General features: G+C 46.0%; 1 protein-coding gene across 2 annotated transcripts in view; it reads left to right on the top strand.

The window, feature by feature from the left end:
• The window catches only part of GABBR2 (gamma-aminobutyric acid type B receptor subunit 2), a 353,289-nt gene that overhangs the window by 244,967 nt on the left and 93,545 nt on the right, over positions 1–14,777 (top strand). For both annotated transcript variants that reach the window (XM_010977466.3, XM_031450080.2), the window contains exon 8: positions 13,678–13,738. In XM_010977466.3, coding sequence (XP_010975768.1) covers positions 13,678–13,738 — 61 coding nt within the window. The remainder of the gene's footprint in view (positions 1–13,677; positions 13,739–14,777) is intronic.

Raw genomic sequence — 14,777 nt, 5'->3', positions numbered from 1 at the left:
CCTTCCCTGGTCTGCTCCCTTAGTCTGCCCCTGCTCTGTGAGAAGTCCTTAATAAAGTCTCTTCTTTTGAACCATCCAGGGTGAATTGTTTCCTCCTGTGACCTTGTATTCATTTTCTATTACTTCATAACAAACTATCCCAAAGTGTGATAGCCTAAAGCAACAATAAACTTTTATTAGCTCACATAGTTTCTTGTGAGTCAGGAATTCAAGAGTGACTTAGCTGGAAGGTTCTGGCTTGGGTCTTTCATGCCTACTGCTTGAAGCCTTCCCAGCCCTTCTTTGAGTAAGTAAGCTGACGCAGCTGAGATCAGGACCGCAGCCTACCTGGGGTAAAACTGCTATGATTCTTCCTCCTCCTCTGCTGGGGTGTGAGGGAAAGCAGGAGGCTTCAGAGTTCCACAGACCTGAGCTCAGATCCCAGCTCTGCCTCTCACAGCTGTGACCTAGGGCATGTGACTTACCTATCTGAGCTTCATTTTCCTAAACCAAGAAATGGAAAGGTAGTAAAACCTGTGGACCACCTGGTTTGCCCAAGCTTGGATCCATTTAACACCAGAGCAGCCTATTAGGTACTTGGCCTTGCAGTAGGACCAAAGCCCAGGAATATTTGTCTACCATGTTATCCCTAGAGCCCAGCTCAGTGCCTGGCCCAAAGGAGAAGGATCTCCAAAATATGATGAATGAATGAATGTGTTAATGACTGATTGAATGAACAACATACAAATGAACAGAGCACAGACCCTCTTGACTCCAGCTGGCTTCCACTGCCCTTAGGAGAAAGTCTGGGTTCTGTTTTATTTTGTTTAACCTCTCTCAGGTGCAGAGAACTGAGTTCATATTTGTCATCAAGGCTCAGCTCTGCTTCATCCATTCATTTTCTTATTCGTTCCTTTTTATCTGCATTCCCCACTTTCATCCCCCTTTCTCCACAGGAGGCGTTCTAATGAGTCTAATTGTACCTTTTTTTGTATGTAGTTTTACAAAGTGTATTGTTGGATTTTTAATTTATGTAAATGGTATTGTTATATGTCATCCTTTTTTCTTTTTTCATTAAGTCATATGCATCCATTCATTTTGCTCTCTGTGTATCAAATCTGCTGCTTATGATTCTCCCCAGGTCACCTCCATCTCTCTCACACATAGACACACACACACACACACCATAATGTGTGTAATGAGCACCCTTCTAAATGTCCCCTTATAAGAATTTCTTGAGGCTGTATCCCAGGAGTGGAGTTCTGGGTCAGAGGGTATGTAGACACTTAATTGGACTAAGTAGTGCCAGATGCTGCCCAGAATAGCTGCTCCTATGACATCCCACCAGTGATGCACGAGGCCACTGTGTCTCCAAGTCCTCACCAACACCTGCATTATCTGATTTCTGATTTTTGCCATTTAATCCATATAAAGTGACATCATTTTAATTTTCTCTGATTCCTAATGATATTGAGCATCCTTTCATGTGCCTGTTTGCTCTGAGTTCCTCTTTTGTAAATTGCTCCATTTTTCTGATGGATTTGCTCTCTGTAAATTGCTGAATTTCAGGAGTGTCATGTCTAATCTGGATATTAATAGACTAATAATGTAGTCTTCTTCCATTCTGTCATCTGTCTGTTGACTTTGTCCGAGAGTCCTTTGTCTGACAGAAATGCTCTATTTTGATATAATCAAATTGATCCATTTTTTTTGCCTTGTGGTTTGTCCATTTGAAGCTTTGTTTGAGGAAGTTTTCCTTGCCCTTAGGTTTTGAAGATATTCTCCTACATTTCCTTCTAATCAAGATTCCTTCCTCCATCAAGCTTGTTCTCTCTTTAAGGGGAATTTTTGGCCCAGCTTTCAGATGATATAAACTTTATCTCCTTACACAGTAGGAAAGACCACAACCAAAGCGAGTGGGGGATCCCAGGCCGGAAACCCAGCGGCCTGCCTCCCAGCACAGCGCCCCTTCTGAATCACCTGTCTGTGAGTCACCAAGTCCTGCCCATTTTGTCTCTATTATTCTCTAGTCTATGCCCTTCTTTCTGCCTGGCCACTTCCTGCAGCCTGAGCCCCCTGGCCTCGCGCCTGGACTGCTGCGGCACCAGCTGCCTCATTTGAACCCTCCTCCAGCCCCCTCAGGACAATCTGCAGCCCACCCAGCTTACAGTGAATATTCCAACAGATTGCAAATTGCATGTCTCAGGCTTTCAGGTCAGCTGGTCAGCAATTTGGTTTTCCTTGTGGAGACTAATCTATTTAACAAAAATAGAACATACAGTAAAGCAAAATTAAATATTTCTAATCGTGAGGCTGCTTGCATCTGCAAACGACCAGGAAAGAAGGGAAGTTGCAGGTGGAGGCAGAAAGCTTAGAGGAGGCCTCGTGATGTGTGGCTTTAGAGCTGCAAAGCTCCCTTGGCTCAACCACCCACCCAGGAACCTGGGCAGAGACCCCCTCACAGACCCTGCCAGATCCCCTCTGCTGACTATGCAGGTGAGAAAGGGCAGCACGAAATCAAAAAGCCATTCTTAATTTCTCCGCTTTCCCCACCCTGTACATGCTGGCCACCTCTCAGGTCCTTCAATTCCATCTCCTTCCCATCTCTTGAATCATGGGCTCTGCTCCACCTGTGTCACCCTCATCTCTCACTTGAAGTTCACAGTAGCTTCCTGGCCTCTGGTCTTGCCCACATACCCATCCGTTTTCCACACAGCAGCCAAAGTAGCCCTTTTCTTTTTCTTTATGAAGATGTAATTGGCAAGTAGGAGTTATATATATTTAAGGGGTATAATTTGATGATTTGATATACACATACATTGTGAAATGAGCACTACAATCAAGGTAATTAACATACCCATCACAACTCATAGTTACCATTTTCTTTTTCTTTTCTTTTTTCTCACTTTTTCTTTTCTTTTCTTTTTTTATGATGAGAACACTGAAGAGCTACCCCCTTTAGCAGGTGTCAAGTGTACAGTAGAATATTGTTAGCTACAGTCACTAGGCTGTGCGTTAGACCTCCAGAACTTACTCATCTACATAACTGGGAGGTTCCCCATTTCCCTGCCCTCAATCCCTGGCAACCACCATTCTAGTGTCTTCTTCTATGAGTTTGACTAATACAGATTCGACATGACAGTGACTCTGTGCAGACACACAGGCCTCTTTCATTTAGCATAATGTCTTCCAGGTCCATCATGTTGTCACAAATGGCAGGATTTCCTTGTTTTTAAAGAGCATGTGGGAATTACTATTTCCTGGTTTACAAGCTTCCTGTGGCCCTCATTTGGATCATGAGATCCAGAGTCCTGCCTGATGTGGCTCCTGCCTTCCTGACTCCACCAACCCCCCTACCCCTTGCACACCACCCACCGGCCACCATGCCCTCTTCCTTCTGGTCTCCGGAGAGTTAAGCTCTCTCTTGCCTCCAGGCCTTTGCATATGCGGTTCCCTCTGCGCAGAACATTCCCTGTCTCATCCTTTCATCTTTTCTACTTGGCTAACTCACACTCATTCTTCCCTGTCCTCCCAAACCACCTCCTCACAAGAGAGGTGCCCTTCTTCTGTGCTCCCATCCCCCTCTGTACCCACCCTGTCCTAGCATTTATCACACTGACCTGTAACTGTCTTTTTTTAATCTGTTACCTCCATTAGACTGGGAACTTCCAGGAAAAAAAAGGACTTTGACTTAGTATACCTTTCCTGGGTCTAGCATCAGCATGCCATGCCCCAAACACTGTGTGTGGCTACATTTTCCTCATTTTATCTGTGGAAACCAAGACCCAGATAGAGGAAGGAACATAATGATGGGCACACTGGGAGTTGGTGTCAAAACTGAGCTCTGAATCTCCCACTCTAAGTCCAGAGCCCTTTTGGGTTTAATTGTAAAGAACTGGTCTCAACAAACATCATTCAGCCCTGACCTCCAATACCATTAGCCCACAGGGGTGTCTTGGTCTCCCAGTGTCCTTTCTCTCTCCTCTCCTTTTCCTCCATAGCCGTTCCTGAGGGACCTTGCTTTGTGTCCCCTAAACTGGATCATCCCACTTAGCCCAACACAAACAGCCCCGCATTCCTCTCCTTCCCAGGACCTGAGGAGGAAAGAGCACTTTTCTGTGCTGGGGTGGGGTGTGGGGAGCTCCATCTCAGCAGGAGACAAGTACAGTAGGCAGGTCAGGGGGTGGAGGAAGGAGCTGCAGGCACCCCTTGAGGTAGAGGCAGGGCAGGCAGTGTCACCAGTGCACCATGGAGAACACAAGTGGGGAGGCCATTTTCATCCGGTCTTGACATACAGGGCTGGTGCTGGAGGACTGAGTCCTCCTAGGGACCATGTGGTAGACAGAGGGCCCAGGAGAAAAGCAGAAAGCAAACTAGGGACTTCTAACAGAGGGGATTTAATACAGGGAGTCGCTTAATAGGTGTTGGAAGGAGAAAGAAGTGTAAAAGGAATCCTGAGGCAGTCCGGAGACACCGGCTGCTGAGAGAAACAGTCATCACCCGTAGGCTAGAAGAAGGAAGGGAAGAGGTGAGACCCCCAGAAGCTGGGAGCTCAGAGGAGGAGGCCGGCAGAGCTGGTGTTCAGACATCTGAGGAGGGGCACTGCCCAGTGCTGCTGGCACCTCTCAGGGGGTGTAGCTGGACTGGCGCTGGCAGCGGGACCCTGACAGAAGCAGGGAAATGGGAATTCCCAAGTCCCTTCTCTTCGCCTGCTTCCCACTCTCCCTCAGGGTCGGCTATCGGCAGAGCTGATGGGGCGTCTGGGAGACGCAGCTTCCCAGGTCAAGCATCACAGAACAGAGTGGAGAAGGGCAGCTGGAGGCTGAGAGACAGCAAGTAGTCCCCGGCACAAGCCCCTCCTCCAGTGTTCCCACCCTGACTCGAAGCCCCTCCCTCCCTTCTAAGAAGAGGTTCTCACCCACCTCTTGTGCAAGTAAAGTAGGCATTTTGCATCCTTCTTCACGTTTCACATTTCTGAGAGGACTGGCTCGGCCACCAGTGTTCTGAACCGGCTCCTGCAGGCTGCCTAAAGCCAGTTGTTAAATGATTGATAGCTGGAAATCTGCCTTGGTGGGAATATTTACACCGTGGAAATTGGCAAACACTACAAATCAGGACCCTTTTTTCCCCCAGAGAGCCACTTAAATACTTACCAACACATCCTTGACTCCCTTTCTCCTCCACCTACTTCCTGTTCTACTCCTACCTGCTCCCCTCGCCCAGGCTCTCATCCCCTGCAAAGAGCTCGTTTTCTGATCAGTGACTGGGTTTTGCAAAGGAAGGCCGGATAGTAAGTGTGTGTTAGAAACATGAGCTTAAAGCCAGGCACAGCTAGGATGAGTCCCAGTCCTACTGCCTACTGGCTACGTGACCCTAGGCAATTTTCTTAACTTCTCAGCCCCTCAGTTTTCTCATCTGTATAATGAAGATGATAATAACACATAGTTCATCACAATGAGGTTGTTGTTGAGAATTTATTAATAAAGAAGAACCCCAGAAAAAATCTTAGTTAACATACACAAATGTTCCAGCAGAGCTAAAAGTAACTTATGCTCTGCAGAGAGAAACCTGAGAACAGAAGTGAGGAGGGTCTTGCCCCAGGCTTCCTTCCTAGAAAATAGCAGATCACAGCCCGAGTCTGCCCCTCCAGAACCCTTGTTCAGTGCTCTTCCCCTTCTCCTAAGTTGAGGGGGAAATGTGCTTATGCGTGCACAGATCCTTTGGCTCTTATTCAGGAAAACTCTAAGCTGTTAGTAAGAATTAATCTATTCCAAGAGGGAGTATTATTTTGTTGGTGATGATGTTGCTATTTTTGCCTGTAAAAAAATGTGCCTCCTTGTAACAGCCTTTCAGAAGAAAGTTTTTAATAAAGTTTTCCTGTTATTAAAATAATGCATGCTATTAGAGGATATTGGAATGTATTGAAAAGTAAAAAGACAAAAAACCGTAATCCCACAACCTGGGACCAATCAGTGTTGGGAATAATTTTTTACTTGGCTGGGGTAATTTTTACATAATTGTGAACATTCTGTGTATATAATTTTTATCCTGTCTTTTTAACTTACATATTGTATTAGGGTGAATAACACTAGCTGGTGTAACAAAGATATCTCGGAACCTCAATGGATTCACACAGGAATAATGTGTTTCTCTCTTTTGAAAAATCCGAAGTGGATGTTTCTGGCTGGAAGATAGCGTTGCTGCATGATTATTCATGGACCCAGGCTCCTTTGTCTCATGTCCCCACTGTTCCTTAGAACTTGGAGTTCATTGATAGATCCCGTGACTATGGTTGGCAGATGGGGGAAGTGAGGGAGCAGGAAGGGTCTTGTGGGAGATTTTCATGGGCCGGACCTGGAATGCCACATGCCACTTCTGCCCACATTGCGCTGGCTAGAACTGTCACATGGCCACATCTATGTATAAGGGAGGTTGGAAAATGCAGTCTAACTATGTGCCTGGGAGGAAGAGGAAATGGATTTAAGAAACAACTAGCCAGTGACTGGCACAATCAGGATAACACTTTTTCCAATCTTTTATAACTTTTATGACATAATATTCAAGTCTGCATAACCTGGGTCAAGTCACCTCCTGATTAAAACCCTTCAGTGGCTCCCCTTAAATTTAAAATTAAGCCTGGCATCCTTGATAAGCCTATAAGGTTCTGCGTGACATTGCCCCTGTCCACCCTGCCAGTTCCAGTCCATGCTTCATCTCCCCCTCAATCACCACTTTCAGCTCCACTGGCATTGTTTCAGCTCCTCCAACTTCCCAATCTCTTTCCTGCCTCAGGACCTTTGTACTTGCAATTTGTCTTCCCAGGAAGCTCTCCCCTCACTCTTAGCTGACTCCTTCAGGTCTCAACGCAAATGCCATCTCCCCAGAAAAGCCCTCCTTGATCCCCAGTCTCATTGCAGCCTTGTAGTTCTCTCTTGCATCACCCTGTTCCTTTCCTTTATATCACTTACGGTGGTTTGTAAATATGTATGTATCGGTGTATTTATTGTTTGATGTCTATACCTCCCACCTGACTGCAAGATCCATACACTCAAGGACCATGTGGACTTTGCTCACTCTTTATCCGGTGCCTACCTGGCACATACCTGACACATGTTAGGGGCTCGACAGTGCTGATTGACTGATTGCATGTGTCATAAAATTTCATCATGTTTACTTTACTATCATGGTTTACTTTGCTATTGCCCTATTTCTTGAACATTTCATTTATTTCTGATGTTTTTCTATTCTAAACAAGCTTGACTCTTGTATCATAACTGGAGGGAAATAAAGGGAATTGGTCTCACTTCTCTTGGGCCGGCCAGCCGCCATCTCCTCTTAGTCCTCACTCCTGTCCACTGTACCCAACCTGCCGTAGACCACCACTTCCTTTGTGGCTGGTTGCCACTTGAACCCTATGGGCCATTAGAAGGTTGGCCCTCTATTTACTGCTCACCAGCAGAAGATGGCAGTGGGCAGGCCACGCATCCCATCCTGCCCCTCCCCTTAACTCCCTGCAAACCAGCTGCTCAAGACTCAATAGATACATCAAACCTTCCTCAAGGCTTAGGCCTATCAAAAGCATTTTTATGTAAGAAAATATTTTAAATAGTATGCAAAATATGACTTGTCCTATAGCCCAAGGGACATGTAGGAAAAAAGTATTTTTCGTTTTTGCAGAACATGTGGGTGGATGTACCCAGTTGTTTGGTATTTCTCTTTTATGTCCTGTCATCCCCTGGGAAACAGAAGGTACCTTCTTCAAGCCTATGTGATGAGGATCTCTATTCTTTATGGAAAATCTAACCAGCAGTGTAACCCCAATATTTTCTCAAAATCTTCATTATTCATTTGAGACCAGTGTGGTCCTGTGTGAAGGGCTAGAGCAGAACAGTCCAAAGTGGGCTTGGATCATCCACTCAGATAGCGCTGTGCCGACCAGGGCCCCCATCACCCTTCAGCTTCCATCTCCTTAAAAATTAGCAGCCTGTGTGACCTGTCAGGGTGGATCTTATTTCCCCACAGCACAAATCAGACACCCAGATGAGCATGCTTGCTCCCAAAGACAAAACGCTCACCCAGAGATGAGTACAGTTAGAGCTGTATTAAGGACAGAACGCCTTCCCCAAAAGCACCGTGATCGGCAGAGACCAGGTCCCTCAGTGGGCCCGGGGCTCCAGGAGACCTGGCTGAGCCGAGCGAGTCTTCCCTCTGCCTAGCCTCCAGCTCGACATCAGATGATTTTCCAGGGCAGAGCATCCCTGCCCTTTGCTATGAAATTGAAAGAGACAAAAAAAATTTTTTTCCAATGTAGGGCTTGACCTGTACAATTCATAAAGTGTTGTTGGAATAAATTTCACTCATGCTTAGTAGTGAAACATTAAAGATGAACAGTGGGAACTGAATTAATTTTTCCAAGAGGAGGCCACTGATGCCTACTGACTGCTGGAATCCTTACTGTACATTTACGCTGCACTGATTTTTCTGGGGATTCTGAACTGACATCAGGTAGAATTTTGCTAATGCAGATTACCTGGAGGATTATATGAGTTACCTTTTGTGTGTGGCAACCCTGGGTTATGCCGTTTTCATAATTGCCTTCTTTAATTCTCACAAACCATCCTGAGAAGCAGGTGTTGTTCTTCCTGCTTTTCAGATAGAATTGATGCTCAAAAACACTGAATGACTGTCCAAGGTCATACCAATGGCAGATTTACTCCTGTCTGGTGAATGCAGAAACTTAAGTCTTTTTTCCATATGTCATTCATCCTATGTGTTCTGAAGATTCCTCTGAAAAAGAACATGCAGCTTTATCACTCTCAATTCAACCTGAACTGTTGGTTTGGATCAGCTTTTATGAAACAGACTGCTCTCTTTGACATTAGCAACATCTCTTTCAGGAAAAAGAAACATCCTTATAAAGTATCCACTTGGGGTTTTACCTCCATTATTTTATTTGCATTCCAAATCAGCTCTGTGGTCATTCTTATAAACTCCTCGGAAGTTAGAATCCATTATCAATCAGCATGCAGCCAAGAGAATAGAAAGCACTTCAGGCATGTCAGAGGGAGAGTTAATAAAGGGAACTGGTGACAACTTTGTTGGAAGGAATGGAGGAGCAGATCAGGTAGGTGCTGTCACCAAAGATGAGACCAAAGAAAACGACCAAGCCCTTTGAGCTGGACGAACAAAAAGGGAATGGTGTTGCCTCTGACATGCCTGAAGCGCTTTCTGTTTTCTTGACTGCATGCTGATTGGTAATGGATTCTAACTTGCGAGGAGCTTATAAGTGACTGCAGAGCAGATTTGGAATGCAAATAAAATACTGGGGACCCAAACACACTGGCCTCCGAGGCTCCTGCCACTGCTGTTTCTGCTGCTTTGGGGACCCATCACTGGCCACCAAGCGGTCAGCCTGGACCCTCCACTACACACACTGACAATGCAGAGCTGCTGGGGCCCCACAGACACCTGCAGTCACTCAGCTCCTGCTACTGCAACCAAAGCAGAAAAAAAAAAGCTTTTCCCTTATGCACACTTTTTAATCCCCCATGAATACTTCTCATTAGCAGAACCTAAATGGAAACCAGCTGGCAGGGGATTCTGGGAAGTGTGGTTTCCAGGCTGTGGGCCCTGCGACACAGAGGACATAGGAAAGTGAGCGTGGACTGTGAGCCAACAGACAGGTCACAACCACCGCTCCAGCCAGAGTTATCAAACTCCACTGCTTTGGAATTTAAGGCCTCACTTGGATTGGTCTCAAGTGGATGTGATGATCCTCCATTACAGCCCTGGGATCGCACTCGGCAAAAGCTTCAGGAGAGTCGCGGCATTTATATAGACATAAAGAATGTCTGTGTGAGGAGAAGAGCAAAATAATCCCTGCTCAAGCTGGGGTCTTAGAAACCAAAGCCTGCCCGGCTTCCCTGGCTGAGATGCAGGTCACAGCGAAACCAGACTCTAGTTGTTGTGTGGGCCTCACTCAGAATCGTTGCCTCTGTTCCCACCGCCTTACCACTCAGCCTCCTTTGGCTTGCAAAAAAGAGAGCGTTCCAGTGACCTTTGATGGCAGGTGTCTTAGGCCGGGGTTACCCAGGAAACAGACTGAGGCAAAGATTGACATGCACGAAGTTTGTCAGGAGGCTCTCAGGAAGAAAACTCGAAAGGGAAGAAGCTGAGCAGGATGAGGCCGAGGGACAAGGTGAAGTGGAATGCAGCTGCCTTCACAGCCTCAGCCACCCCCGGGGACCTCTGGAGCCATGGGCCTTCCCAGCTCTCCTGAGTTGAGGCAGGGGGGCTCGAACAACTGTGTCTTTTTACACTGACCAGTGGATGTAGGCTGCCCCCAGGGAGGGACATAATCTTCACTGACACAGCTCTCTGTGGGTGCAGGGCAACCCAACAGCGGCCGAAATTCTGGGGAAATAAGCTCCTTCATCCTGAAGGGGGCATCCAGCCGCACACCATGGCACCCTCCATCCAGGATGGCAGGAGTAGAAGGGAAGCCACTGCTGCTCAGGCCACAGCGCTTAGCCACCTTGGCAATGCACCCTGAGCTGGAGAGACAGAGAGAGAGTCCAGCCACCTCCCTAGCCTAAGCCACTGCCACCTAAGACCCCGTGTCTCTGCTTCCATGTTTGCCTCACTACCATCCATTCTCTCTCCATCAGCCAGAGCAATCTTCTGAGATCTTAAGTCAGATCATGTTACTGCTTTGCATAACCTCCCCATCGCCATGGCTCTTCGCTGCACTTGGCATCCCCTCCAAGCTCTGTCATGGCCCCCAGTTCACCCCTACCTGCCCGCTCCCTCACTGGGCTTCCCCTGCCTGCCCCTTCTGTTCCTTTCCCACCTGAGGGCTTGTCCTGGCCTTTGCCTCTGCTCGGGGTATCTCTTCTTGCTGCACAGGCCTCAGCCTTATGTCGGCTCTGCTGGGAGTTCTTTCCTAAGCATGCAGTAGATTCACTCCCCTCACCCAGGCACTCCCTTTTGTTTTCTTCACAGCTCACTTCACTAACTAAAATGATCTTACTCATTTATCTCCTAATCAAATATGAAGTTCTCTGAGAGCAGGGAATCAGCTCCTAGAAGAGGACCCAGCCAGGGCAGACAGATATTTGTGGAATGTCATGTGAGTTGAGCATCCACTAACACGGAGGACATCCATCTGGCAGAATTTCTTGAAAAGCACCTCATTGGCATGCGGCCTTCCTCACGTCCAGTCTTACCGAGCTTGATGGCTAGGATGGTGGTCCCCATCCAGTCATCCATGGTCAAGGTTGCAGAGTTGGCTTCATCAGTCGGTTTGACCTAACAGATGCCGTGGTCGCAACTGCAGGGAAAGAATCACGTGATGCATCTTCCTCAGAAGGGGCCACACAGAGCTTCACGGCTCTCCTCTGGTGCCGACCCTCAGTATAGCCAGTTACCCATCTGCGTGTCCACCATGACTCCCCGTTACCGTGGTCAAAGAACTCTCAGCTTTCTTTCTTTGGTAGAACACACAGCAGCCCACGTGGTTAGGAAACTCAATTACTTGGGGACCGATGTTTCTGAGCAGTGTCGCCACCTTGGATTAGGGCCCAACGGTTTACCTCTTTTCCAGCTGAAATCATGTGACGTTGAGTATCTCTTCCTAAAGATTGGAAAGCTTCCTGGTGCTTGAAATCTTTTTTATTTCAGCTCTCTATTAAATGTGTTTAAATAAAAATCACTGATACCATTTACTGAGTGCCTGTTGAAGACCAGGAGCTGTGCTAGGTCTGTAACTCAGGTGTTCAGGAGCCTGCCCAAGGGAGCCCTGAACCCAGCTTTGTGATACTCAGATGCTGGCCGCCTTCCACTGCACTACCTGAAAAATCAAGGAGTTAGGAGGAGCTGCTATGGGTAAAAATAGCTACTGTGAGAGAAATAAAATATGACAGGTCTTCCTTCAAAGATGGACTAATTAGCTTTGTTTAAAAAGTAAAGGAGGTCGGGGGGAACCAAGATAGTAAGGGGAGAGTCTTCCTCATCCCCATCCTATATTCCACTCCTATGTTATTCCATCCAAGCTTTGAATATAATTGCATATTCTTTTTAAGTTAACTAATAAAGATTCTGCAGAATTTGTCCACGTTTTATATCTAGAAGTCTCTGGGATTCTTCAAAGCTTGGCAGGAGATGGGTGAATTAGTTAGATCTCTACCTTTGTCAAACAGAGAAATGTCCTGTGGACAGAACCTGCATCTTTTCCACCCATGCAAAGTGGTCCATTTCCATAAAAGTGATCCTTTTGGAAGATGTTCTCTGTTTTTCAATCATCCCTGGAAATAAAATCACAGCTCCTGTCTCACCTTACATTGAAGTGTTTTCACACTCCAGGGAATTGCTTACCATCACCTGAATATAGAATTTGGTGGGCGTTAGTTTCAAACTGATACTACTCGCAGCTGTCTGCAGGATTTCAAAATGGTGTCAAAGTGGCCTTAGAAGGTGTTTCTTGTTCTGAGAACACGTTGAGTGATTCTCTTTGTTCCGAAAGCCTCAGGGCCTCAGACTTTGGATTTCCACCCAGGGAAGCTAGGTACTTTCTGGTGATTTCTCCTGAGAATTGAGTGGGCTCCGTGGTACTGTCGGTGCCACTGCCTGATTGGGGACACAAGAGCGTGACTGCGTGCGTAAAGCAGTGTACCTTTAAGACACTTTCTTCTCTTAATTTCACATTAATGGAAAAAAAGGAAGAAATTTATTTCTGAATCAGAAACAATATGCTATAGTGAGGTTGCATGGGCATTAAAATCAAACTCGGATTGGAATCCACCAGCCTCACTTGCAGTGACCTTGGCATAACATCCCTCAATCTCAGTTTCTTGATCTGTAAAATCAGGATCATCCTCCTTCCACTCAAGCTTGTCATAAAGATTCATTGATATAACGTGTCGATTTCCTTGCAGGGTTGCAGAATTTTAGGTGCACCATAAATAGGCAAGGAGAGACCACGCCCCCTCTTTATTTATGTTCCTGATTTATTTAGCCCAGCGTGTGGAAGCCAGATACTAGCCAGCAAGGCAGATGCAGCAGATAATGCTGTCTTTCGCCCCCAGGGTCACTAATGAGGGGTGCTTAGCTGCCTGTGACACTAGTCAGGTCTCATTGGCTCAGGAAGCTTAATTTTGTGCTGCCCCATATCCCAGTTATAATTGGGGCTGATGTCACTGCTCAGGAAGAACTTAAAAAAACATTCTCTGTCCTGAGTAAGAAATACTAACCAAACTCTAGCCCCCTCTGGTCCTCCAGCCAAACAACCTCAGCAAAGCCCTCCATCTTTATGGGTGAGGCTTGGAAACAGAGGCAGGGCCAGGTTCCATGGGCTTCATCTCTGCCTCCATCTTTCCAGCACCCTGGAAGACCTTGTCCTGGAACAACACAGGGCACATGGGCATTTGATAGTCATGGTGATAATGATGATGTGTATCTCAGCTTTAATTTACATGTGTTGTTTCCATTATTGATTTTGTGCTCCTCAAACTTACGAGATAAATATCACAACCAGTTTAAAAACAATTCATTTAATTTTGCATCTGTGATCCAACAGGAGTCTATTCTTTATCCAGTAATAATAATCGCATTGTACAATTAACGAATTTCAGTTGAGATCAGTAGTGTTTGGGCTAATGTAGCATTTCTTCTTTGTTCTTGTTTGTCTTGTTTTGTTTTTAGGGTCAAGTTGTGTTCCGGAACGGGGAGAGAATGGGGACCATTAAGTTTACTCAATTTCAAGGTAGGCTTTTTGATGCTTATTCTTTCTAGTTGATGAATTCTATATTCAGGGATGTTGTGTTTATGCAATAAAATACATAAAAAGAAATGAAAGTACGATGTTCCAGGTAAGAGAAAGCAGAATCAATAGGAAACACTTCTCTGTGAAAACATTAGTTTCAACTTATTCGGAGTATTTTTTCTCAACTGCATTATTTCTCAGGCCTATTCAAGTCTTTCCACGTGACCCAGGCTCACGAAAATATGGGGAGTGGCGGTTAAGTCAGTGCCAATATTCTGAGGGATCTTGCATTGTTTTAGTTTTTGATTATAGAAATTTTCAAACAGACCCTAAACCTGAGAGAACAGCATAGTGAACACCATGTACCCATCACCCGGCTTCAACTGTTTTCAACGCTTTGCCAACTGTGTTTTATCTTGACTCACCCCATTCCCCTGCCCCCCCCCCCCCGCTTTTTGCTGTAATATTTCAAAGAAGCTCCCAGACATTATCTCATTTCAATCTATAAATACTGAAGTATGCATTTCTACTAGATAAGGGCTTTTAAAAACATAACCACAATTCTATTATTGCACCCTAAGCATTTAACAAGTGTTAATATGCTTTATTCCCAGTCTATGTTGATCCTCTCCTTGTCTCAGAAATGACTCCCTAGTTGGTTTGTTGGGGAGTCCACACAAGGTCCACTCATTGCATCTGGTTGATGTGCCTTTTTAGTCTCTTTTAATCTATACTCCTCCCACACACACTGTTTACAGACCATTTGGTTTTTTTAAGAAACCAGATCATTTGTCAGACTCTTCTGCTGTCAGAGTTGGAGGGGACCTCAGCAACCATCCAGACCCAGGTCCTCATGTGATGAGGAGGAAACAGAGGCCCAGAGAGGGGCAGTGTCTTGTCAGAGCCCACAGGGCATCGGTGAAGAGCAGGGATGGGTGTTGTCCCTGGAGGAACCTCAGGTCAGCCCAGTATGGTCATTAGCAGGGTTGTTAGCCAGAACCATGAGACATCATGGTTAATGCATCATTAATGCAGTGTT

Source organism: Camelus dromedarius, chromosome 10 (assembly GCF_036321535.1).
Source record: "Camelus dromedarius isolate mCamDro1 chromosome 10, mCamDro1.pat, whole genome shotgun sequence".
NCBI classification, from domain to species: domain Eukaryota; kingdom Metazoa; phylum Chordata; class Mammalia; order Artiodactyla; family Camelidae; genus Camelus; species Camelus dromedarius.
This window is presented reverse-complemented; position numbering and strand designations above follow the sequence as displayed.